The sequence below is a fragment of the Dromaius novaehollandiae genome, chromosome 3 (assembly GCF_036370855.1).
Source record: "Dromaius novaehollandiae isolate bDroNov1 chromosome 3, bDroNov1.hap1, whole genome shotgun sequence".
NCBI lineage: Eukaryota > Metazoa > Chordata > Aves > Casuariiformes > Dromaiidae > Dromaius > Dromaius novaehollandiae.
Genome location: NC_088100.1, coordinates 102,675,791 through 102,703,788, shown reverse-complemented (window position 1 = coordinate 102,703,788; position 27,998 = coordinate 102,675,791). Strand labels below are relative to the sequence as shown.

At 38.9% G+C, this 27,998-nt stretch overlaps 1 protein-coding gene across 1 annotated transcript in view; it reads left to right on the top strand.

Moving 5' to 3' along the window:
* Positions 1-27,998, top strand: part of KCNH1 (potassium voltage-gated channel subfamily H member 1) — a 190,421-nt gene that overhangs the window by 98,326 nt on the left and 64,097 nt on the right. Inside the window, exon 10 of the mRNA XM_064509627.1 lies at positions 14,708-14,904. Within this exon, the coding sequence (XP_064365697.1) occupies positions 14,708-14,904 (197 nt within the window). The remainder of the gene's footprint in view (positions 1-14,707; positions 14,905-27,998) is intronic.

Below are 27,998 nucleotides of genomic sequence, written 5' to 3'. Positions count from 1 at the left end.
TAAAATTTCAAAGCAACAGAGAACAAACAGGAAAATAGGAAGTAACTTACCTTTAAGTTATTTATGATTCATTCTACGATAAATGGAAAAGCAAGACATAGCAAGGAAGGCCACTGTATAACTGTCATTTTCTGTGTTAAGAAGTAGATGTATATGCGTTTATGCAGAAATGAAGATTAGCTGGCAGGAAATTACCTGGTTCAAATACAATTCAGTTTTCTGTAGTTCACTGTTCGTCCATTTACACCGCTGTTATTTTAGGATAAAGTGCTGGGGTGCACTCAGCACTTTATGCAAAATAGAAGGAAATCACAGAGTCCCTGCCCGGAAGACAACTGAAAGAAGCATAGGTCAGGCAGTACTTCCATTAAGAGCCTGTTTTCAACTTTGCTTTGCTTTTAAATTTTCTAAGCCTTGCCCATTTGGACTGATGCTGCTTTATCTATCTGAGGCTGATTTATCTCTTTGAACCACGCTTGCTGTAAAACTTAATCATTTGTCCAAATGCGGTTAGGGAAAATGTGTTGTTTTGTCACTGTTAGAAACAATCAGCCATTCACCCGCACTTCATTTGGCAGTCGCCTAGTTTCTCTGCTTTGGAACAGACCCTTCAAGCTGAGCCATTGGCCATGTTTGAAAACCTGCCCATGTCACAGACTTTGGAAAAATTAAAAATTGTTCATACTCAGGAGAGATTTGCTAGAGTTTAATTTAACAAATACCTTCTTAAAAGATTTTGCCTGTATTAAACATGTTCCAGGCAGGGACTGTAAGAGCTTGCTGCAGCTTTCCTTGCAATGTGTGTGGAGAAAAGGGGTCAGATTGTAGTAGGGGCTTGAATTAAGCCTGCATAGCTAGTTATTGTTAATTTAGGAGAGCTTGAAGACCTAAACTGTCTTTTAATCTACTTTTTGTATTTTTTACACTATAAAGGTAAGCATTTCAGTAGTGAAGCATGAGAAAATGTATTGTTGCATATCTCAGCAATGTAAAGAGGAAGACGCAGTCACTGTGGCCAGAAAATTTCTATGGAAAAGGGCAAGTGAGTTTTGAAGGAAAGGTTTGAAAGAAGGCTTGTGATGGGTGGGAAGGGTGTTTTGGGTACCTGCGGTAGCATGAGATACAGTTTAGAACTCTGATAATCAGGAAACAGTTAGAAGTCTATTTGAGCAGATGATATACTATTGCTAAGGCAAATAGGGTAGCCTTTCCTGAGCTTCTGCTTTGCCTTTTAGTCTGAGCCTCTCCTCCCTATTGCTAGAGGAAGTGCTTGTTCTTGTGTTATGTCTCCAATTGCATGTGTGCATAGAAAGTTTAAGAAAAACTGTAGAAAATCATTGCATAGTAGCAAAATTAACTTTTTATAAGTATTTGCTTTAAATACAGGTAAGCAGTGCAAAAGAAGGCCTTGTTAGAAAAGGATTTATGTGGTGTTGACATGTATGTAGAAATATCCAAATAATTGAGAATGCCATTTTTCACCTTACTACAAAGTAATGTGTAAATCAGATATGCTTGACATAATTGAACTCTGAGATTGAACAAAAAATCCTGCTTTTCTAGGAAATCTAAAGGAAGCAAGTGATTCTTGGAGCTAGGTCAAAGGTGCAATCCTTTCTGCTCGAAATTGGGATGATCTTTGAAATTTAGGAAAACATTCCATTGAAAAAGCTGGAACTGAGAAAGGAAGGAGAAGACCTTAGAAATTAAGGTGGCAGGTTTTTTTTCTAGAAAGCAGTGGGGAAAGCATGGTCTTGTCCTTAAATTTTCAGACTACTGCAACATTTGTCAAATAATTGCTCCCAGAGGATCTGAGCAGCAGATCTATGCTTAAGGGAATTGTTCATAGTTGCTGAACTGGTCTCGATGATCTCTGCAAGGGGGCCCTCTACATATGGATAGCAAGACTGGAGGTTAGTTTTACAGAGTTGATTAAAGACTGGGAGCCTTTAAGCCATTATTTAACAACAACAACAAAAGACCTTGAAAACATCAATGCTCTTCAAAGTTGAGTAAACAGATAAGAAATATAACACTTACTAGAAGGTTTAGTTAAAAAGGAAAAACAAAACCCATGCACAAAGAAGTTTATCCCAAGTCTTGCATCTCAGCTGTGCTGCATTTATTATGTTCTCATTTTCCTTATTTGACCTAAGAGCTTTCAAAGGAATAAACTTTTTTTGCTGACTCTTGGTTTAGCAATGAATATTAATGGTCGCATTCCCTTTTGTACCATAATGGTGTTAAAATTATGCTCTGTGACCCTGTTTAGAGATCAACTATTAATATTATTGGGAATAAGTATGATATCAAAAGTCAGTAGAGAACTTTATGCACATAATAGATTTTTCTTACAGCAGACTGCCTATAAAATTTCTCAGATTTCAAACAGTCAGATAAATCTTTCCTTCTTTACCCTGGACAAGAGTAGAGGATTCCAGTCACATGGGCAGGTTGGGTGAACCATGTGTAGCTTTTGAGGTGTGCTGATTTAAACCATTGACTGTCATGGTGTAAATCATCTGGAAGTCACAGGAAGACCTGAAAAAGAAGAAGCTTCACAACAGACTTATTAAATTAATGCAGCCTCAGAGTTCAGTAAGGCAATGACCATTCCCCTTTGTGTACTCTCCTGATTCAGTTCCTGGCAAGCTTGCTCCGAGTGTGCTACCATACAGTCGCACAAAGGCATGGCTATGGGTTTTCTGGTATGGCTGTGGAGCTGGCTGACTCATAACTGAAAATTGCATGATAAATAATGTAAAAATAATATTTGCACAATATGTGTGCTGGTCAAATGCATTCCGTTTGAGAGGGGTAGGGTCACTGTATGAAATTAAGCATGGCAGAAGAGAGTTTTGTTGCATTGTTGCACCTCGTGGCTAGGTTGGCTGAACCCTGCGTTGCAGTGACAGATTGAGGCAGACCTGGCTGGCTAAGGTTTAGGGTTTGGTCCATTTTGCACTCTCCTCATTCTTGAGTTTCTTGGGTTTTTAAACCAAGCTTATAGGGCTTAATGGAAATCCATTAGGATTGCTGATCTGGTATTAGACTGAGATGTGCTGTAGCTATCCTCAAGAACACATCCCTGAGTTTCTAAGTCTGTCTCTAATAATTGTCAGCTATCTCGCCTTTGACGAAGTACTGTAGCAATTTACCCTTTTTATAGGTGAGAAAATGATGATGAATGTAAAAGAAGAAACTGTCTGGTTAAGGTAGGCTGTATGCCCAGCATGGCCTTGATTGAGATGAATTAGGAGCATTGTTGTCCCAGCACTGTACACTTCTCAGCAAGGAAGGGAGCCTGTATGTAAGGCCTCTGCTTCGTTCAGTGACCTACACAGGGCAGGATCTTGTGCCAGAGCGTAGGCAGAAGTTTTAGGGGTTACGCAAAGATTGGTTTTACTTCACTATCTGTAGAGAGTGATGGTCCCCTACCCCCCCCTTTTTTAAAACATACTGAAGACCTCTACGAGAACACAAGCAGTAATACCAGCAATTAAGCAAACAGAGACGTGGTCAACAGGACCACAGCTGTCTGCAGGTGAAAAAAGCAACATTCACTGCCATTTGTCTGCCCTCACTTCTACTCTCTATATGTGGGTCAAAAACGTCAGTGCTCTTTCAATCCAAAGGGAGGAGACCATGGACTTTTCTTACCTCATATGGAGCGTAATTTTGCTTTCAGCTGGCAGGTTAAGTGAATAAGATAGGAAGGGAAATCAAGGCAGTAATCTATTCTGAGCAAGGAAAATCACTGCCTGCCCCAAGGACAGTTTGCTGTTGCTATCTGTTCTTTTTGCTGCTGTCAGAGCTGAAGGAAAACAATAAGATATAGACTTTGCATAGTTATGAGAGCGTGCAGTAACTCAGAACAGATTGGTGTTTGCAAAATGAATGTGAAGAATAGGAATTTGTAGTCCAGACCTGTCTGTCTTATTTACCACTGTTAGTGGAAAGAGTGATGTATGGCTTTTGGGGGGCGGAGGGGAATCATAGGATGCACACAGATTTATGCTATTTAAGATCACATGCAAGTTGGAAGTGAAATTTGGATGTCCTTAAGGTGCGGGTATCTTTTATTATTTTTATTATTTACAAAGCTATAACATTGACAAGACTGGACTCTTTGCAGATTTAATGTGATATTGTAAGAGAGCTTAGTGTGCCATGTTTTATTTCGGCAGGATATTAAATGCTCCATTTGCTTTGTGTGGAGAAATTCCTGCTGATTTAATTTTATCTAATTGCAATCTTAAAGGAACATTATAAGAGCAATTGTTTGTTTTCTTTGCAATTGATTTAGCTTACTCATTTAGCCATGAGCATTTCATTCAGATGTAGACACAAGAGGCTTGATTCAGATTTTGGTGGGACAGATTTGCGTCCAGATTGGGTAGTGAAAATTGGAAGGGCAACTGCACCACTGGGATGGTTTATATTAGAGGAGGGAAAATAACATCACAGAACAGTACAGAAGTACTGTCTGTCTGAGACCTTCTCTGTTGAACAGCATTGCATCTTCCACACAATTGTGTAGAGATTGCTTCTCAACAGGCTTGAAGACGTTGATTAAGTTAATTGCACAGAGCTCATGCTGCAGTGTTTAGATTGCCCCAGTACCTGCGCTAACTCAGGTGTCCATAAATTAGATTGCTTTGTGTGCAGCTCAATTTTCAGAATTTAACGGTGTGCTTTTGAGGCCTGTTGCTATTTAACAATGAGCCTTCGTAAAAGTTACTTACTTCTCTACTTTATTTTTCACCCAAGTTTTAAATTTAGGTGTGTCTGACTGTTTTAAAAATGCCAAGCTGCTGTGCTCTTAGTCTCAAGAATGGGTGTTAGTAGAGTTTTGTCATAAGACACGGTAATGTGAATAGTGGTTTACTTTGAAAATGGAATGACTGAAATTAAAATCCAGCTGCGTCTTCAGTAGTTGCATCGTGCTCTTTATAATGTTTAAAGGTGGTTTATTCAGACTGGCATATAGGCAGCTCAGACAAGTAGGAAGTTTCTGAAACGTGTGTTCAGTGAGTGTCAACAGAAGGAAAGGTTTGAAAAGTCAGATTTCCTGAGCACATATCCACGCATGTGATTAGCAAAAGAGTTAGAAATAGAGACAGTCTAAACTTTCTAAAAGACATCATCTGGCTAACTATAAAAGAAATCTACATTAATAAAAGATTTTAATTTCATGGTGGACATAGGAGTAGCACTACAATCTCTTTATTGAGGAATGACTTTTTTTCCAAATGGTGTTTTAGGAGAGGTAGTATTCATTATTCCTGTGCTTAAGACACCCAGAAAATGTAGTATGGATTGATAGCAGGAGCTGGCTAGTTTGAGAGTTCAGCCAGATATTATCTGTTCAGTGTCTAGCTCCTGGTAGAGTGTGAAAAGCAGGAATTGTTACAGGCTCCTGTAAGCTGGTATCTACAAATGGTCTAAGACTGGAGCTGTGCAGGGTATTAGTAACATAGATTTTTTAAAACAATTGATAAATTACTTGCTGGAATAACTGGGGAGAAGGGGAATTTACTGTGGGTAGAGGCCTTGGTCAAGAATTTCAGCCAGTTCATAGAGGTTGGGCTCAATTTTTGGCACTTAAAATTAGATGACATTTTGCATGGTTTCATGTTTTATTGTGGCAAATTGGTACCACTTTGCATAATATTTGCCTGCTACTTTTAAACAGTCTGCTGCCACCATGCATGGAAGAATTCCCCTTTTGAAGATGGTTATTTTTGGCAGGTTGCTGGCAACAGTGATCCATGATGCACATGCATCACATATTTATAGCATCTTTTATAGTAGCTGTTGAAAAGCAAATACAGATAAAAGATTCAGATTCTGATGCAACCTTATAGTGTTTTGTGCATAATCCTTGTAGGACCCAGCTGACAATTTAAAACCATTCTTCCCATCACAGTAAGTAGTGAAATATAATCCACTCTATTCATAGAGACAAATACATTAATTATAACAATAATAGAAATCTTAACAGTAACTAATTCATGTCATTGCTACTCATCCAGTGCTCTAAAATAAATGCTTTCTTTTTTTTGTGTGTGTACAGTAGTGTGCTTCAACAAAGGCAAATTGATACAGGTTGTTTGCAAAAATGTTGACAAACAGTCTGTTTTGAAACCTGAACAGATACACTGTGATTCTATGAATGCACCTGGCAAATCACTGAAAGCGTAATTGTAATTTATTATGTATAACGCTGCCACAGAACAAGAAATTACTTATTGAAGTAGAACTGTTCCCTTTGTAACTTCAGTCACAATACCTGTGGCAAACATAAGATGTTGTACATATATACAGGGATTTTTCATCCTGAAAGAAGCTGATAGACTAAAATTATGGGACAGCTCTGTGTGCTTATGATTCCAACTAGCTGAGTTGCTTTATGAATATGTATAGTTCAGCACCTGGGAGTCCTTTTGTATGTGCTCTCTCGCTCTGCTGTTTCACTATAGCAATGCAGAGGCAGGCCAGGAACCAGAACCAGTCTTGGTGATATGCTTTTCACATTCAGTCTTCGAGAAAGCAATGTCTGCACAAAGAAACAGAATTGAGCTTCAAGGAGATATGCAACTGTCTATTAAAGTTAATATTAGCATTGTGTTTATTGTGCATAGTATTAATATCAGTATTGTGTTTTAGTAAATGTTGCAAAGAAATTATTGAGAATGTGAATTACTTGTTTGTATTTGTCATTAGGCCAGCTTTTCTGAGGTGTCAATAAATATTTGATATCACTGGACAGAGCACAGTTCTGTAGCTGGAATCTGACCAGACAGTATGGCTAAAATCTTCTCTGTTGTGTCCAGGGATCTAGCAGAGCGATTAAGCATATGCATATAACCAAGTACGTACGCTGCCATGGTGGTGAAGTAGCTCTTTGCTCTGACTGAGGCCATTCCCATTCTCATGGTATTCTAAGTGCACATATATTGCTAGATCAATGATTTTTTGTTGGCAAGGTTCCAGGCCCAGCTCTTTGATTCTTTTGAGACAAGTTCTGAAATGAAGTAACTACACTTTTTGCGTACATGCATGTATGCACATCCTTATCTCAGCTACCAGGCACGCTGGGGATTTTAACGTATGTACACATTTCATATATTTGCTTCATTATATGTGTTTACTGCCAAAACCATACCTTGTTCCTACTGTTTGTTTTGGCAGTGTTTTCTTGGAAAAGCTGTTTAGCATTGCTCATGTAGAGTTTTTGTTAAAATAATATTTCAAAGATTTGGGCTCTCCCACTATCTTAGGAGTTGATGTGAAGTTGGCAAATACCATCTCTCCTGTTGTCCAGTGTTTGCTTTTGGCTTGCCTGTTAACATATCTGTGAAGATACTCTATGTGCTTTTTGTCAACAAGGTAGACGTGCAGAAAATCTCTCTGTCCAGTTGTTTCGTACCAGGAGATGCTGGTGGTTCTGGATCCCACAAGAAAGGCACAAAATTTCTCAAGACAGTTAACAATTTTACTAATATCCCAGAGAAGGTAATAGCGTGTTATATAATCTTACATCCCTTCTGATGCTGGGAACCCCAAGCTGATACAGCATCAGATGGAGCTCCAGTCAGTCCGTGGTATTGTGGTCTTTGGTCCATTAGTATTGTGGTCTTTAGAGTTTTCTTAAGATTTTCTTAAAAGTACTATGGCATGAGAAGAAAACGTGTTGCTTCACTTCAAGATAAAGTGCCACCTCCAGGCTCTTCCATTACAATTAGCTGGCTAAGTTCATCCCACGTCAAGAGGTATGTGCAGCACAGTACAGTGCTGAAGGTCAAGTGATGTGTGCAGTACAGTATGGCACAGTACATGCCTGTGCCTACTCAGATCAGCTGCTACATGGATCACTAACTGTCCAATGTACAATAGTCTTCTGGTTTGGGCCACTACACCAGACAGTCTCCAGGGCTTGTATTGTTGTCTTTGAAAAAAGAGGTTATTCATTGTGCATTTTTGAAGCGAAGAAATGTTAAGATCAAAGTGTTAGTGGACAGCCCAGCTGGGTAACAAAACTCTCATTTTCTTGCAAAGTGAAAATACTGACTCTCCTTCAGGCAAAATACAATATAACATAAAATCTAACAAAGGCAACCCATATTTTAACTTTTGGTTTTGACAAAAACAGTATTAAAGGGAAATTTTGTTTGAATGCCCATCTCTTTCCATCTTTTCCATATATTGGCAGTTCTGTAGGCTGTGATATGTGAAACAGGTCATAAATTGATGTAAGCAGTTGCCTTTGTAATATGTAGATGAAGTATAATTCACCAAGTTAGGGGAAAACAGAGGTTTTAAGAAATTAAATGCTTCTGTTTCCCTCTGGGTCTTGAAAATTCAGAATCAAATATTGGGGCAAATTGACAAATCATTTGAATTCAAATTGGAAGGAACTTTCAACTTTAAAATTTCAGCTCCTATTTCAATTTGCTGGAATTAAAACAAATCAGTTTTAATTTTTCTGAATTATAGATTGGTGACTTTCTGTGACTATTTTGAGCAAAAAGTTCATTTCAGCATTCATAGATATGAACATGTCCGTCTATATATACTTATATTTAAAAGCTGCTAGTGCAAATAGCATACAAAAAGGAACATGCATTAGAATCTGGTCAAACAGTAGTAGTCATTGCTTTGTATACATTCATTTACACATTTCAACTTGCACAGAATGTGCTTACAGCATATTACCCAGCGCTTGGTTGGTTGTGAGAAAGGCATGGAATCCTAAGTGCAAAAGCATAACCGGTTTCTGTAGCAATTGTTGGTAGAGGAATCATGAAGTCAGCTATAACACTTCTTTGTTTTCTGTGGGACTGATACTTTGGCTTTTTTTTTTTTTTCTAAGGTGTTGAGGAGGAAAAAAGTGATTAAAAACCTTTGGTTAATGAAAAATAGTACATTCTTAGCAGTGCAATTGGTCGTTCAGTTCTCATTACATGTCTCAGGTTGACCTTGCAAAGTCCTAAGAAAAATCTTGAAGCAGCAGATCACTTTCCTTCATCATCTCCTGCCAGCTGTACGGTGTTGGAGGACCAAAATACAGGCCATTCAGTGACTGTCAAGTTGTGTAATTGATCTGTGAGACAGATACTGCGTACTCCCTCTTGATGCCAAATTGCTTGTAGTTCTGTTTTTCTGGCTGAGCGTTATTCACTGCCTAAAACAAAGCACTGCCAAGAGGAAAATTTACTTTGCTCTGGTGGTTCTAATTTCCTTAAATCTTTCTTCTCTCTGTAAAATGTGAAAATTCAAATTGCATGTCTTATTCAGATAAGGAGGAGATGAGGGGAGAGGGAAAGATTTTCAATTGAAGCCAAACAGACAAGTGGTAGTCACATGGGAGGGTTGATATGCCTCTTGCATCACTAGCTGTGAACACTAGGCGTAAAGCCACTGTCCTTAATGGAGTTATCCTTGAATACAATTGTTAGGACCCTGTGATATGGATTAACTTCAAATCCTCTGGTTCTGTTTAAACCTGTTCAGGAGGAAAAAATAGTGAAGTTCAGGCCATTTTTTTGGTTTGTTTGTTTTTAAATTTCAATAGCATTTTAAGTGAGCAGTTACTAGAATAGAGAACCACACAGAGAGAATCTGTGCTTGCATCTACAGCAGTTACCTCCTTCTTTGGAGAGAGAGAATGAATCCTGAAGGCTCAGATCAATGTGGGTGTTTCGGTGAGCTGCACCAGGAATCTGCTTGCTCAGGTGCAGCAAGTTGCCAGTTGCTGTGGATTTCTGATCAGCTTCACAGATAGCAGTATTTGCTATCACATGATTTCCAAGATAGGCTTAATGCCACATTGCTGCCGAGATGCCATCAAGCAGTGTTTAGTCATTCTAACTGATCTTTGGGTCATGTTGACACTATGTCATATCAGAATTCTTCTGTAGTTCAGATATGCTCATGAATACAGGTCTGGAAGAAGGATTTCCTCTTCCAATTATTGCAGGTAATTTTGCCGTATAACACTTTCCATCAGCTGCTCAAATTCTATCTTAAAATAAAACAGCATTTTGGCTCCGTTTATTGGAAGGCTGCTCCAGAACCTTACTACTGAAAACTGTTTTCTGACTTTGACCCAAGATATGCTGACAGCCTGCTGCACCCTCAGTAGTTTGATCTTTTGACTGAACAAAGGACAGTCACGAGGCCAGGTGCTGGTGTCCAGTCCTGTAACAGCTATTACTATTGAGAATAGTTCTAAGATAAACATTTTGTTTGACATGCTGAAAATCCATGGACTGAAGCGAATCAATCAGGGCGAGAGGCAGTGGGCACAAATTGCAACACAGGAAATTCCATTTGAACATAAGAGAACACTTCTTCGCTGTGAGGGTGACTGCGCACTGGAACAGGTTGCCCAGAGAGGTTGTGGAATCTCCATCTGTGGAGATATTCAACACCTAGTTGGACACAGTCGTGGGCAACCTGTTCTAGGTGACCCTGCTTGTGCAGGGGGTAGGTCCAGATGATTTCCAGAGACCCCTTCCAACCCCAACTGTTCTGTGATTCTGTGAAATCCTATTGAAATCTACACTGACTTGGAAGACTTGCCTCCTCATCTCACCCACATCTATTATTAGGATCACACCAAAGCTGTACCATGGCTTCCAGACACCCAGAACCTGAAGGTGAAATAAGTTAAGTGTTGGACAAAAGATTTCATATAGAGTCGTATTTTCTGGGAGTAGGTTGGCATATCTTCTGTCTTGTGTGCTCTTCAGTGCTTCCTGTTTGTATTACTGAAGAAAGCAAGTGTTGTTCTGGTAAGCACATCACAGCAATACAGCAACAAAACATGAGCTTGGTTTTGTTCTTGTACAGAATCAGCAAAACAATTGGCTGAGTTACAATAATATCTTCATTACTGAGGCTGCTTTTAGGAGGCAGAGTGGATGTGGCTTGACCTTTTGCCTGACTCAGTCTGAGTTTGCAGTGGTGGCAGTTAGAGAAATCGTATTTTCACTTGTACGATGAACAGCAAACTTGCTATGGAGAAAAAGATTGGGAAAGACTAATTATGGAAACACAAAGTGCTGGTTTTGTAAAATCACTCTTCAGAGTTTAAGTATATCAGGGTTTGGGGACTTGTTATTGTAATTAAAACAAGCAAGCAAACCAAAAAGGCAGCAAACTACTTGGCTTTCCAATGCATACTGAGCTGACAGTGGAAAAGATCCTCAGCCCGCAAATCCAGCGAGGAGTATAAATGATTGATAGTAAAAGCTTAGATCATCCACTTTAAGTGTGACTGACAGATCGTGTTCCTGGCAAATGTCTGGAATGCAGCAAGCTGGGAATGAGAAACGCAAAGCACTGACAAACATGATGCACAAAGGCTAGAGTTACGTATAGAAAGAACTCAGGTTCTCTGTTGCTGCCATTAGACTTTATTTTGCCAAACACATTCTGACATGTTTAGGAGTCTCTGCTTACTCTTCTTTCTTTCCAATTATAGATATTTTTCATAAAACAGACACTTAATCTGCTTTCTTTATTTTTCCTTCTTTTGTCCTGTGTGATTGATCTTACTTTATGGAGAAATTGTAAACAAAGGGAGGTGGTATGCGGTTCCTTATTATGTGCGGGAGGACAATTGTTCTAATCTGATACAGGTACTTCTGCGTAGAAATTTAGTTCTTGCTAACTGGAAAGACTGCTCAGGACTCCTTTTTTGCCATTTTTCTCTAAATGTCAAAGACAAGTTTTTCTTAGAATCTGACAGTCCCAATTGATGCTTTAGGTATGTGTCATTTAAAAAATATACTTGACCGAAATAAAGCAGTGTGATGCTTGCACAAGTGCCTCGCTTTGGAAATCTAACCCTAATGTAGGATTGATTTTTGGACTAGATCACTGGCTGCTAACTCTGTTAACTTCAAGGAAATTGTTAATGGTAAAAAGCAGTTCAGCATCTTATCTATAGATGGTTTTTTAGCCTGTTTTATTTCCTAAGAAATGAGGCTTCTGTGATCTGATTTGGTTTTTAGTTCACCCATTGCTTTTATCTGTTCGGCTGGGCTAACCGGGCACCTGACAGATGCAGCGTGTTCGGGTGCCATTCCTTGCCACAGACAGGCAGCAGTGAGGAGGGCCCTCCCTTGGGTAGTGAGAAACAGCAGGAGGGACAGCTGGGGGGCCTTAAAATAACGAGGAGTAACTGGGGTTGCTGTCATGGGTGGTGTACCAGGTAGGAGGATGTAGCTGTGTCCTGTGTCGTGTGGAAAGCAGAATTAAGTTTTTGAAAAGGTGAGATCTGACTAACCTCTGCTGCTTGCCACTTCCTGTGTAGGCTAAGCAGGACCATGATGTTTGTATTTGCTTTATATTACTTAGTCTTCACGCTGCTATAGGGCAGTAAAATAATTACTGTCATTTTAAAGTAGGGAAACATGTCTGGAAATATTAAGAAATAGGCTTAGAAACAGGAGCTGGAACTCCTCTCACTTCTGCTTGGACTACCAGCTCTGACTGTTGTTCATCAGTGATGGCACATTTCTATACTTGATAGATTCCAGAGCGTTAATTAAAACAGTTGCTTAGCTAATTGCCTGGAAGATTGCAAATAAAGCTTATTTATTCCAAAGGCAAACAATCCACTTTTACCCAGTGAAGCATATCAGGTTTTATGGTGCCTAAAAATTGTTTCACTTCAATTTTGAATATGTTGTGTGTTTGTCTGTCTAAATGCCTTGTGGATGTTGGTCTATTTTAAGTGTGTGAAAGGCATCTTCTTAAGCCTTTTTTAATGTTCTGGTCTATTGAAGAAACATATGCTTAACTAGATGAGAACATGTGAAAGGTCAGTGCCATTAAAAAAGAAAAGCTGCTTACTGCACTGGGGGTATTCCACTACCACCCTGTTCACTGATATGCAGCCTTTGCAATATTTCTGGACGTGGGCACTGTCCTATGTAAAGGGACTAGAGGTGGAGGAAAGGGTATCATTATGGTGCCTTTGCATAAATTTGTGGGAAAAAATGTGCTTATGGAGCAGGTGGATTCAGTGTTCATATATGTTTAAAATGGAAATACAGTCTACGTTCCTCCAAAATGTTCAGAGAAAAAAATGACTCCTGGCCGGTGGACTGCATAGGGGTTTCATGGAAGAGTGGGAGTGCACTGTTGTGGACCACAGCTTATTGCACTACAGCGTAGCGTACCATAAGACTGGTAGACACCTTCTCCTCAAAGAGAAAACACAGTCTAATGGAAAAGGTTACGTAATGGTGGAAGTATAGCTCAAAGGCTGGCGTGGGAGTTCAGGGTTTAATTTAAAAGTTTGCTTGACCTCTTTATTCATGGTATTTCTCTTGACTTTCATATAGTACATGACTATTTATTTAGAGAAAAATCTAGACGGGCCCAGGTGAAGTCAACAAACTAATACATATTTTGGTGCTTTGACTGTAAGAATTACTACAGGCAAAGTATTGCTTGTAAGAAGAAGAGTACCATCTCTCTGGTCCATCTCTACCAGCACTTGATAAATGCTGCTAACGTATTTTTCTGTTGTTTTGTCTTGATAGTGATACGCAGTGGTGGCATAACACAGCCGAGGTTTAAGAGAAAAATACTGTTTGAAACAAGAACAGTGTAGTAGTTACTCATTATCAAGATAACAACTGAATATTCTTATTTTGCTCCCTTTTGAGCCCAGCCTGAGCAGGGGGATAGCGAGTGAAATCCCTGCTGAGGGCTGTTGCCTGGGCACATTTTGATATACTGCACGTGTGCTGTAGTGCCCAGATTGGTGCAAAAGCCCTCAGTGCAGTAGCCCTCGGCGAGGATTGCACTAGCTGTCCTCAAGCCCATAGAGACAGCCATGTGACAGCTTAGGAAAGGGGACACATACAAGAAGGTTGCCAGAAAATGGCCGTACTTTCTGTCCTCTAATGCATAATATCTACAGCTCCTTGTTTTGTTAGTACCATCTTGATGGTAACTAACCTGTACTCTTCTTGTGTTGTACAACATTGATATCTTAAGCTTCCATTGCATTGTGTGTGTGCACGCAACTGCTAAAGATTTTCTGTTGAGAAAACAGCTAAAAACCATTAGAGCTACCACTGTTGTGAGAGCTGCGCTTTTATACTATGGACTGTTCTGATGACGATCTAGCAGACTAGACCAAACTTGTTATAATATTGATATATAGTGGTGTTTTATTTCGGCCTGTAACTGCGTTGATGTATTATACAAGATAATTTTATGGACAGAATAGTGGGTAATTATTAGCCAGATTAGGAAAGCTCAGCAATGTAGATATAAGAAACAAATCCTTTGCATGTCAGCTACAAGAAAGGGAAATAACGTTTCCTCTTAATCTCTTTGAAAGGCATCAGAAGAGATACATAAATCAAGAACTTCCTTTCCTGATTTTTTAGAGAGAAACCTTTGCTGACGTGTAAAGGGAAATGTATAATTGTCATATGACATGCTTTTTAGATTGTGGATTTACCCTTATAAAATTTTGCTGAGCTGTCATAATTAACAAAAAGACAGTGAAAAAGGATATGAATGGAATATTTCACGGACTTTTTTTTTCTAGGCTGATTTTTTTGTCTGATTGTATAAAGTAGAACTGTGACTTCGTAAATAAGTTGTGTGTTCTTTTATATTTTTAGTGGAAATTGTACCATTATTGAAAACAATGCTACTTTTTTTTTTCCAGGCAAAGGAGATGTTTTTGGCGATGTCTTCTGGAAGGAGTCTACCCTTGCCCAGTCCTGTGCTAATGTAAGGGCTTTGACTTACTGTGATCTTCATGTGATTAAAAGAGATGCCTTGCAGAAAGTGCTGGAATTCTATACAGCCTTTTCACATTCCTTCTCCAGGAATCTCATTTTGACCTACAACTTGAGAAAAAGAGTAAGTAGCTTTGGTTTTAACATGCTATATAAATGATCACTTTTAATGTCTGTTTGTATGAAAAGAGTTGAATCCTGGTGTTTTTTGTAGCCTCTTGTAAGAAGCTTTTTCAGAGCTTGCCTAAGAGCCGCTGCTTGCGTGTAAAGGTAGAAGACCATGAGCGTATGTTCCGATGCTACTTCCTCAGGCAGCAGGTTGTGTGTATGGGAACAGTATTTTACGTCTCTGTGAGGTGGACAGGTTTCAACATATTGTAAACTGTCATGCAATTATGATGAACAGTATTCACTACTTGCTGCAGCTGTAGTTTGTAAAGCAAGTAAAAAGATGTTGAGGTGTTGCCTGAGGTTGCAAGGAAAGTGGAAAGAAAGGCATGAAATCTAATGCCTGAAAGGGAAAGTGAACAACTGCAAGCACAGTGTGAAAGTAATACAAACATGACTGATTCTATCAGGAGTTGGCTCTTTTCTTATCAATCACATTTTGGGATTACTTTGCTCATCTGATTAATGCTTCCTTTTTCTTCTCCTGGATTTTTTTGCCTCCTTACATTTCTTCCTGTGTGCAAGTCCAAGGTATTATGTCAAATGTGAATCATCATAGTGTATTATCCTATTTTAAATTCTCTGTGTAATCTTCAGTGAGCCACCACTGTAGTGAGTATAATTCAGTTAATATGATTTGATGATGTTATGTGGAAGACAATAACATCACATTGCAAATAAACAATTTGGGGCAGTGATAGTTGTTTTAAAGAACATCCTAATATAACGATATTTGAGATTAGCTAAAGAAATATTTTTGGAAGATTTTGTTGTTGTTGTTCCTAAAAACAGTTCTCTGTGGTAACTTCCAGGTGCCAAGTAAGTCTTAGATAATTATACCTGAAAAAAAATAGAAACCTTCCATCTTTGAAGTCTTGTTTGTAAAAATAGACTTTAAGCCTAGAGTATTGATTTCTTTTACATATAGTAGTAGGCATACTGAAATTAAAATAGTATGATAATATTTTCTATCCGCAAATGATAGAATATCAATGAACTTAGCTTTTCAGTATTGGTCGAGTAAGTATATATTATCCCCATTTTGGTCAAAAAAACCCAAAGCTCTGGTAGCAAATCAATGTAACTGAAAACTAAGAAGCAAATTTCTACTTGAGGTTTTTCCTATAGGACATTTTATCAAATGACATTGATTTACTGCAGGACAACAGAAAAAGACACAGCTGCAAGAAGATTAACTGACACTTGCTGGTAAAAACTAAGTTTAAAAACCAGAGATTCCCCTGCTGTTAACTAATGTAAAAAATAAAAGTAATGAAAGACGAGGGTATTGAGATCATGTGAACCATCAGTGTAACTGACTCTGGCAGATTTTAAAACAACACTATGGGTAATGTGGTAACATGGTCTAAGAATATATCAGTCTACTTTTTCTTTTTCTCTTCTTTTTTTCTTTTTTCTTTTCTTTTTTCTTTTTTTAATCAGTAGAAATAACCATCTTGGAGGCATGGAAAGAGCAACTCCCTTAAAGCTCACAGTAAGGCTGGCAGAATTGTATCACTTCAGTTCTGCTCTGAGTCAAAAGTTCCAATTTTAGAATCAAATGCCTAATCCAGAAGTGAGACTCTTTCTCTCCATGTTCATCAGCCTAGCTTTCCCCAGCCTGTGTTACAAAATACTTTTTAACAACAGTATCATAATTTGTGAACTGTTATAAAACATTTAAAATAAATAGTACATTCTATGATAGCAATTTCCATCAAGTTACTCAAATAATTGGATTTTAACTGAGTTGCAGTCAGTGGAAAAGTGGTGTTGATTGGTAATGGAAGTGAGAGTTTGGTTCTAGGTTAGCAGATTGTAGTCTTGTTTATTTTACTGAAAGAAGACTGATTGCAATCAGAATGCAAATTTTAAATAATGAAAAGAATGTATGCTTTTGGAAATACACAGAAGGTATGATACTGTAGAGACTGGAGATAAAGCACATTAGAAAGCAACTTTTTAGAGTTTGGAATTTAATCTGGTTTAAAAATCTGTGAATCTCGTATAGAAATAGCTCCCCAGCCTGTCACTTCTAACACTTCTCCCAGTCTATTTCTGCAAATGCAGTTTTGTGGGATTCAGATGAACTGGTACCTTCTGAGTTGTGTTTGTGGTGTATTGCATATCCTTTGGAACAGAAATGTCAGAACTGCACTTCTCGTTTCAATAACAAGTTTCATCTCTGACTCTGTAAGTGTTCAGCTTGTTGAAGGGTAGATACTGTATCTTCATTCTAAATATATTCATGCAGATTCCAAGCAAATTGAAAAGCAGCTTTGGATTTTTTTTTCCCCCTGAGGATCTCTTAGGTATATTTTAAGATTCAGTTATTTCTCTGAGGTGTCCCCATCTCCAGGGCGCATATGTCCTCGCTTGTGCAAGGTGACGAGCCTTCCTGCATAGTGCAAGGTGCTTTTTAGCCAAGTTTCCTTTAGCTTAAGAGAGCTCTAGCGCTGGTTCTCTCCTTTACCGTGCTCACTTATTTCCTGGGCGCGCGTCTCCTGCGGTGATCCTGTCCTGGGGTGGGACTCCCTGGCCCAGCCCCTTTGGGGCCTGTGAGTGGGACTGAGCTTATGGGTGTCCCCTGCCTTTCCTGGGGTCTGGGTCTGTTCCCTAATGGTCAGGACCAAGGTGAGCCAATGTGCAGGCCCTGTGAGGTACCAAACCCAATCACTCTTGACCTTAGCTAACTTGAGAGCTGGATTTAGGCAAAGTAGCAGGCATCTTCCCTTTCCTGCCTCTCCTTCTTGTTACTGTGTTGCTTTTCTTACTGCTCCGGAATGTGCTTTGAGCTGAGCTGGGAGTGCAGGACCCTCCGTCTGTGTGTTCCTCCTTGTGCCCTCCCTAGAGCAAGGCAGCGGTTGTGCGATGTGATTTCTGAGGACTTTACGACTGAGGAGGTCCCTTCCAGTGCCCTGTCCCTGGCATGCCAGCCTCCTCAGTGGCTGTGCTGGGAAACCAATTTCCTTTCACTTGCTTTCTCCACCAACGCCGGTGCAATATCCTCTCTTCTCAAACTGTCGCTCGCCTGTCAGGTGATTCCCTGAGCAGTTTCTCAAGCAATTACAGCCCCTCACAAAGTTATTAGATGTCCAGTTACCTCTTGCTGGAGTTCAGACTTAGAAGTCTTTTTATTTTTCCTCAAAGGAAAGGAGACCTTTATTTAACTCTTTCTGCCACCAGTCATTGCAATGTTCACCTCACCGGAAGCAGGGCGGGGTGGGGGCAGAATCAGCTTTTTCTTCTGCGTCCCTAACGCCTCGAAATCTGAAAGTGCGCTCTGTGGCTGCGTGTCAGCCTTGCAGGTTTTGCAGCTGACAGGAGGCCCATGTAGGATTTCTGGGGGCGCTTCCTAGTGTAAGAATATAACAGGTCAATGTAACGTTTTACTCCTTTTTTGGAATCTTGCACAGGAGCCAAAGTAGGGACACGGGGGAGTATGTAGGGTGATCCAGGGACAAATTCACCCTTATGGAGGGTGTGCTAGAAGGAAAGGAAGTGTTACAGATGAGGTTTGGAGGGCAGGAGGATTTTCTTTTCCCCAACAAATATTAAAACACTTCTGGGTTTCCAGCCTGGACCTCATGCTCCTAGTTAGTAGTGCTTTAAGAAAAAGGAGAAGCTTGCATGATATCTGCTTGTCATTTTCTTTTTCTTGTGAAGGCACCTTCTGGAGGAAAGTGAAGGGCCTTTGACAGCATTTGCAAGCATTCTGCTTTTGGCAGATGCTTCTTTCCGTGTGTATGTGCTTTGTGACCAATATTTACTTACACTGTGGCGCAACTCAGTATATTTGCTCAGTTCATTCCGTTGCAGCCATAAATGATGCCCTAGCTCAGATGATCACTCATGCTATATAAAAGCGAGAACTCTTATGCATAATTTATTAAGCTGAGATTTCTCTAGTAAGCCATTTTAGCCTGGATAGATATTAAAGAACTGATTCTGAATGCTTTGGAGCATCATGACAGAAGGGGCAAGTAGTTTTCCCAGCAGTTAAAATTTGCATCCTGGAATAAAAAAAGGAATGCAGTAGAATGTAGGTACATTATTTGGAATTTTATAAGACTGAAAAGAATCGGAAACAACACTCTGCATTTTAGAAAGCAAGCAAGCATGATTTAGTGATTTAAATCCAGAGCTCCCAGTCAGAAGATCATTTTGTGGAAGTGCAGTAATCGCAACAGAATAGTCTGTCTCCCTGACAGTGTAAGACTGTTTGGTTTTGTACGTTTAGTGGTGTGCTTATTCCATGCCATTCCAATTGTGTGAGTGGAAAGGCTTCGCCCCCATCTCTTTCTGAAAGCTATTTTAAAATATAATTGTGCTTTCCTGTTTAGCATTAGCTTCACCGTTGTTTTCTCCTATCAGCTCTGACTGAAATGCTTGATCTGAGAGAGGTTCTCTCTCCAGTTAGAGCTGGTAGGAGAAAACAAAGAAGGCTTCAAGGCTTGATTTATTTGTTTGTTTGTTTATTTGTTTATTTATTTATTTTTAAATCTCAAGGGACTTGGCAGCAGGTTGTGTTTTCAAAGAGACTTTGGATTTTGCCTTTCCACCTGACAAGTTTTCCAATTTTTTTTTCATGATCTCATGATCAGAATGGTATCCTGGAATTCTTTCTGTTACAGAGGACTGGATTGCTGGAAGATTTAGACAAAGCTTTCTTAATGTAAGTGAGAAGTGTGAAAGTATTTAATTTTAGAATATTGGCCCATTCGTTGCTGTATTTCAGACTGGTCCAATTGACAGTCTGCTTCTTTCTGGTGAGTTTGTACTGACCGAAAACAGTGCCACAGGTCCTGTGGGAAGACAGTGGAGGTGTTTCACTGATTCTTGACTGGCCTGAGGCTCACAACACTGAAAACCCAGGGCCCTGGACATGACTGAAATGTCTGCATGGGTCTGTGGCTCAGGGCTTATGCCATTATTTGCTTGGCAGAAGGCAGAGTTGTCCTTTCTTTTTTTTTAAAAAAAAGAAAAGGGGGGGGGGACAAACACTTAAGTACTCAAATCTCCTCTTTTCTATACCACTTCCTAAAAAATTTTCAAGTAGCTGAATGTTCTTATAGCCCCTGTTTCTCTGTGACAATCTAAGCAAAATTTAATTTGTTTCCTCATAAGTAAATTTCGTTTTGCATTCTTGCTGCTGTCTTGTCCCTGGCTTTGGACAGGTTATTTTAACTTTTATCTGTCTCTGATGGATACTCTTATCTAGCTCATAGATTTTTGTGCAAATAGTCTTTGCACCCTGGACTGAAAGTGCTCTGAGGCGTGTTCTGTGTTGTTAGATTTGCACATCTGCTCTGTGTAGTTTAAGTGATGTGACTATCAGTGAACTGAAACCCCATGCTCTGAGCAGGCCGTGTCCGTGGATATCTTCCTTTTCACTCCTGCAGCTTGTTGGACCTCTTCAGATAAAGCCTTAATATCCAGACTTCAAGAGGATTTGGCTGACTGTAAACATTTAACATCCATATTTTTACAGTGACTGGAAGTGTTTGGCCCAGAGTAACTTCATTAGCTTTCAAAGACATCATCTGAAAATTTAGTTTCCCAAACTTTTCTACTCTAAGGTTCTCTCTATTCTATTTAAATATCTATGGTCTTGAGCCTTAGGGTCCTATGCTTATATTAAGGAGGATCTGGCTGCAGATGAGTGGTATATTTTAAATAGTGGGAATGTATGCATGCAATAGCATCATATACTGTAATTAACTAAGAGTGTATTCTGTTGCTTGTAGTCTGTGCATGATACATTTTTATGCAAACAGTGGCTGTGACCTAAATTGATTTACATAGGTAAATAGTGAAATGCTTCCTTAAAATGTTTTTAAATAGATAATCCCTTCTGAATTCTGGTTTGACATATTCGTCATGTGTTTGAGATGCCTTCCACCAGTATGCATAATAAGCAATTTTTCATACATTTAAATGTTGCTGTATCATGCCTGTAGAATTGTTATCATGAAATAATTTAGTATATCATAGAAAGAGAAAAGTATTTTTCTTCAGAGCAGTATTTAATTGTTGAAGTTTTCATTAAACTAAAAGTAACCTGGTGATTATTAACTATTAATAACTGTTAATAACAGAAATTAATGGAAGAGCTGATAAGGATGAATTCTGAATTACAGTTCAGCTTAAAACGGAAGAATATGACTTTTTTATGAAGCTGATACTAAAACCTTAACTGCTTCAAAGTATAGTCAATAAAATGATCATTCCTATTCTGCATTATCATAGATTTATGGGTTTTCCCGTGTTACTCCATATGTACTTATGATCATTTGTGTTCTAATAATTGAATTAAGAATTAAAATTGTACAGACTGGATTTATAAAGACAGAATTTTTGCTATTTCCCAATACATTTTCTAAGTATGGAAAAGTATGTCAATACTGAAAAGACATTCCCATTATATGTCAGTATTTTGAGGAAATGTGGTAAATGGAACAAGTTCTGGACCCGCTGAAATGTAGGTTAAGCACTTCATTCAATAACAGAGTAATAGGATCAAGGTTTTGTCTGTTTTGCCACACTTTGAGTAGACCTGCTTAAATTGTTTTGAAAGTTTTCTCAACAACCCAAAAAATACTGTCTTAAAGAAAAAAAAAAAAAAAACCAACCGGTCTGACCTTTTCAAAATCTGTAGTGTTCATAAAATCTTTCTGTATATGGCAAACCTATTCTGAGTACATGAAAAATACAGTTAATATGGTTGATGATGAATTAAAATTTATTCTCAGAATATTTTAATCTTTAAAAAAAATTGGCATATTTGGTTTTTGGGAAGTTATTTTCAGATGAGTAATAAAAAGTTAAAAATGTGAGAAAACTCTTTTTTGTTAATATGCACAACCACCCACACCAGCTTGTTTATCCCAACAGAAGAAAGTCTATTACTTTGATCCCTCCCCTCCACCCACATTGACTAAAGCATAGAAATAATTATAATATAGATAAGGGCTACTTAGTGAGAATGAGGATTCCAAAAATAGCTTCCCTAACCCTTTTTAAAATAGGAAATGATTTTCCCAGGAAATGGGGAAATTCCAAGTGCTGGCCCATCAACTGTGACAGAAGCCGATAATCCAAAAGATAGTGTAACTCCTTGTATGTAATCTGGGAATCTTGTCTTCCTTGTGAAAACAATATAACGCTTGCCACTATTTTTATAGTAAGAAGGATCATCCTTAGTTTAAGCTGTTCCCCCCCGCCCCACACTGAAATTGGAGAAGCATCATGCAGATACACAAGGGAGACTGAACAGCAGCTTCTGTCTGTGTGCTCTGTCATTACTGTTTTCAGTATGTATATGTGGTGCGCAGCCATCTACTTACAGGTAAGAGTACTGAGGTCCCTTGATCCAATTTTGGATCATGGTGGCAAAGATGGAGAGCATATTCTGGGGAAAATCGAAGGGCTTCTACCCTTTCTTCAAAGCTTCAAGTATATCTTCTGTTACTTACTATGACTGAGTGGCCAGAGTTTCAAGATCTCCATGTATTTCCTCTTTTTTCTTCATTTTCTTTTTTGTGAATATTGGTTCCTGACATCCCTGTGTGTGTAGGTGTATGTAAATACACACACGCACACACACACACACACACACACACACACACACACACACACACACACACACACACACACACAGAGGTACAGTGACTCTTTTATCAAACACTGTTTTATCGTGCACTTTTTCTAACATATGAATACTGCCACTCATGCCTTTGCCTGTATGTGCCATGTTTGGTCATGTATTATAACCACACTGATCATGTCAGTGCCCTTGTAACCTTTGTGCCCTGGTGGTTATATCTCCTGATTGCTTTCACTCTGGTAAGGATTTGTGCTGCTTCATACAGTGTGCAGCACTACTGACTGAACAGAGTCAGAACAGTGACCTTGTATCCTTCTGTATTCTTTTTTTCAACTTTAAAGATGACCTCTGATTTCGGTGGTCTGGGAACGTGGTAAAGGAAGCAACTGATTCTAGAACAAACTCTTACTGTGCTACTAAAAGGGTGTGATTTCCTGAGACAGCAGTTTTGATCCTCCGGTCTCCTGTATGGTCACTGAAAGTCTAATTCACAGGACCAGAAATCCAAACAGTCAATCTGTTGAAGGTACCCTTGAAGGAGAGAACATGTAGGTAGCTGTGCAATACAGCAGCTGAGTTATAGTGGCAAACCTACATCCTTGAACAAACAAACCTTGATGACCCAAGTCGTTGAACTGGTCCTTGGTTCAGCTCTCCAGTGGAAGCTGAAATAGCTGCCCTCTGTACAAAAGGAATGAAATTCTGGAGGTTAGCACTAATATGGTATGGAGACCTTGTGATCCCTGCTGCAGACCAAAGCCTAGCTACTGGACTTCTGTTTTCCTTGCTTAAATTTTGGTGTCTTTAACTGTGAGTTATTGTACAGCATGACCGAGGAGGTCCTTGTCATCTTTCCCTGCTGAAGCAGGGTCTCCATAGGCCCTCTGAGGACACCATTTGATATGCACCAGGGCAGGCATAGAAAAAGTAGCTCACCTTACATGTGACAGAAATGCTGTTAAAACTGTTGCATGAAACAGAGCAATTTTCCTGCTTGAATTATGAACACTGGGAGGTACCTGCAGTGTTTACATCAAAATATCCTACGTGATTAGTTGCTGTCTCTTTTTCCTGTAGCCATATCTGAGAATCAGCCTTCTAATTGTCTTTAAACAAGTATCTTGGTGCACAGGCTGGGGAATGCAGCCAGGAGCATCCCAAATTCCCTGCTCTCTAGTTTGCCGCAAGAGAGTCACACGGGTAATGTGGTGTCTGATGTAAACCTGCTTTACAGGCTGCTGCCCATTCCAGTGTGATATTGAAGTGTTTGACTGCTGAACATGAAGTGGAGTAACTATTAGGTGTGGCCTTGTGAAAGTTTTTACATTTAAAATCCAGTAGGTTTTAACATCATGGGAACGAACCAATTGCAAACAAAACTTGATATGGCATTTTGCCAGTCACCTGCTATGACCACAGCTAGTGGCTATGACCACAGCTAAGTGAAGTGGTAAGGAAGGTGTAGTATTGGGCTGTGGCTCAGTGCCTGAATTTACTGAAATCTTGTGAGATAAGGGTAATGAATCAGCCCCCGTTTATTTGGTACTATTTTTGCACCAGCCAACTGGCGATCTTCTCAAACTGTGTATGGTTACTTCCTCAAAAAGGAAGTGTGGTATCACTTCAAATTCCTGTTAGGATTACATGTTTCAGTTTGAAACATGATACCTGTCATTCCAAAACAGAATTTGAGAACCCTTTGCAAATGAATGCGTTAAACATTTTTACAGCAATTTTTCTAAATTAGAATTTCTAAATTAGGGAATGGGGAGTGGGGACCTCCACTCAGCCCCTCTTGAAAACACTGTCATTTTTCCCCCCTTGCTATCGCTTCTTTTTGCTCCAATTCATTTTCTCTTTCCACCTGTCACATTCCAAAATGGGGTGTGAACTTCAATATCTTGTATAGTGACAATTACATTTATACTGAGTTCAATAGTATCTCCCTGAAATGAAGCAGTAGCATACAGTAGTAGGCTACTTTGTGTGTACTCTGCGTCCCAAAATGCTGTCCATATAGGACTTGGAATAGGAACAGCACTGTGAACAAACAACTGTGTAGTTGGACATGAAGTGATCTTAATTAACCAGAGGTCCAAATCCCTCATCTCTTTATTCTTTCCAAATGGAGCTATGAGACTGCATAATGATTTTTATCAGGAGCCATATCTGCTTAAACCATTTTTTAATTAGTACAGCCTTATGAATATGAAAAGCTGATATCCAATTAAAAATATTATTTCAGACTTGAATACTATGTGTTTTTGTTCCCATATGAATAGATATTTCTTCTTTGTCACCATCTTCTGGGGTCTTTTCCAAATAGAAAAAGGAAAAAGCTCACCACATGCATTACTCCAAGTCTTTGTGACTTTGGCAAACAACATCTACAGCAGCAAGTCCCCTCCTGTGTGTGTCCCCAGGAAACATGCAGCTTCAGCCTGACCTGACTGTGTCTTTTCTTTCAATTCATCTGAAGATAGTATGCCCTCATCATAATGTTGTAGAAGGTGTGCCTGCATCGTCCTGATAAACTTCACCCTTGGCGGTTTCTCCTGTGTTCTCTGTAATAAACATACCATGCAACAAAATTGTTCTGTGATTCATTTACACAGCTGACATCAGAAGCTCCAAGAAAATTTCTGCCAAAATCATTTTGTAACGCACTGGATGATTTACTTTGTAAATTGCTGTAAGCACTGTTTTTCTGTGACAATGCAGAATTAAGTTCCCTTTTTGGAAATGTTTCCCTTTATTCGTAAAATATAAAAACAAAAAACAAAAAAGCTGAGGCCATTACCTTTTTAAAAAAAGCTAACAGTATACCCAGCTTTTGTTTTATTATTGTTTCATTCTATAAAGACTAGAATAGATAAATCTTTTTCTCTAATCTTCAAAATTGAGGCTTGTTTTTTTTGTACAAATGTTGGATAAAGCATGATGTCAGTTCCAACATTCTTTGCACTGTTGCAGATGCGATGCATGTTGCAGTCTTCCTCTGAGTAAGGGGATGAGCAGTTTGTTAATTGTTCTTCAAGGTTTCACTGTGACTATGTAGTAGCAGGAAAAATGTTTTTATGGCTAGTTATTATCTTGATTAAAGAACACAGAATTGCTGTTGACTTTCATCACATACTTGATCAGATAGTTTAGACTGAAACAGAAATATGAGGACACTGCATTCCTTGCTCGGCTTAAGATACAAAAGAATAGTAGGGAAACAAATAATGTTAGCCTTAACAAATGGATATTGGCTTTACTATTAGAACTGAGCTAGAAATATCTTATTAGCATTCGATTTCCCTTGCCTACTTTTTTAAATTAATCAACCAGCAAGTCTTATAGGAGTAAAATTTGTATCTGGTGGTTCAGTGGCTTACATGCTTTCCGTGATTATCCTGTACATTTACCAGAAGACGAGATTCTCATTTAGTCCAATGACAAATTCATTGGAATACATGGAAGAAATAATGATGAAACGCTTTTATTTGGGATGTCATTTGGGAGCAATGCTATCCTTTAGTATAAAAATGTTATGATGTTCTTTGTCAGTAACATTCAAAATCGTAATTTGCTTTTGATGATCAAGGCACAGTTCAGAAATGACTTTCATCATTCATCCCCAGACCTTGCAGTAACACAGATGCAACCATGAAGGGAGTTTGAAAAACTTGTGGGTTGTAATATATTTCAGAAACTTAGAATACTTTGTCTAAATTTTTCATTACTCTGTTACTTTTAGCATTTCTAGCATATTTGCTAGTGACAGGAAGATACAATTTTGAAAATACAGGGAGGTTTTCTTATAGGGTTTCCAGAAATTTATCATTAAATATTGTATATGTTTTGCTTCAACCTTTTTTCCCAATCACTAAGGTCTTCCAAACCCCATCAGGGTCACTACAGAGCTGCTGGGAGACATACTGCTAGAGTTATAATGACCCTACCAGATTATCTTTAATAATGTTGTCATTAACTATATGTTGGCTGGAATTTCCTTACTGAGCATTTTAAGGTATCCAAATGGAGCACTTCTCATCCAAGGATCTCATGCCGGGTTTTGTTTCTTTATTTTTTGATAAAATACTGAGTGACTTCTTGCCCTTATATGAAGGGAACTCAAATGCAGAGTATTCAGTGATTTGCTCGACTGTAAAGTGATATACCTCAGCGTTTTGCCTCAGTGATAGGAATAGAACCAAAATTTTTTGGTCATATGCTCTACATACTGTGTCATACTTTGCAGGTCTGCAACATGGAGTGTAGTATGTTGAATTATGCCATATCTTGTGGAAGAGCAGACTCTAATGTAATTTACCTTGTGTTACAGTCTCATAAAGGGCCTTTGTGTTTGCTACCTCTCTGTCTGAAAGACAAGTCATCCTATGAATAATAAGTATTTAATAGTAAATATTAAATATATTAAAAGAAAGCAACTGAGTGGGAGTGAAAACAAGGACAACTGTGCTAAGAGACACTAGAAAAATGGCTTTTATGGCACAAGCTTGTCCCTCTGCCCTATTGGAGACAGCATATGCAAAGAGATCCTCTCAGTAGCTGATCAAGGCAAAGGGAGGATCGAGCAGAGAGAGAGGCAGGAGAGAAAAGGCTTGGAGCAGTTGATCTCTCTCTGTAGAGATGGGCATAAAAAACTGGACAATGGAGCAACTGGTAGTGTCTGATCCACATGTCTGTGGGACAGAGCACTGAGTGACTGGGACAGAGGCAGCTCATTCTCTATCAGTCTTTTCCTAGGGCAGGTGGACAAAATAATGGCATGAAGGGCTACCTGAAATTGTCTTTTTCACGAGTGTTTTCCCTAGTGGGCCCATGAAGAACCTCCTCTGATCACACTGTTTCACAGCCTATCTGGCATGCCTTCCTGCCAGCAGAAGTCGCAATAGCGCTGTTCGCAGTCAGTGCTGTTTTAAGGAGTAGCTATTTGCATGCACTTAGCAAAGAAACTTCCACTAAGTGCTGATGAAGGAGTGAGTGTATCAGGCTCAAGGAGAAGGTGAATGTAGGTGGGAGTGAGGGAAATTTTGATAGGACTACTTGATTTAGGGATCTATGACAAGTAGAGGAATATCTGTCCCTGGAAATACTGAAGGAGTCTGAAATATCAAGGTCATCTACCATTAAAATTATAGCAGCATATCACCGTGTTTGAATTGTTGTTCTATCAGGTGGTCTTGTATCATGAATATTATTTATTTTTAGGAAATGGACATTGTAAATGCTCTTGTGTGTTTAGGTGTCACAGTCTCGCTGAAATGTACAACAGATTTTCTAGTCTCATTATTTGTATACAAATGCTTGACTATTTTGGATACATATTGTGTATGGATATACTAGCTTTCTCACATTTTTTCATTTTCTGGTGGAAGAGAGCAGACAAACACATGACTGTGTTTAGTTATTGATGATTTTCTTTGTTCTCATTG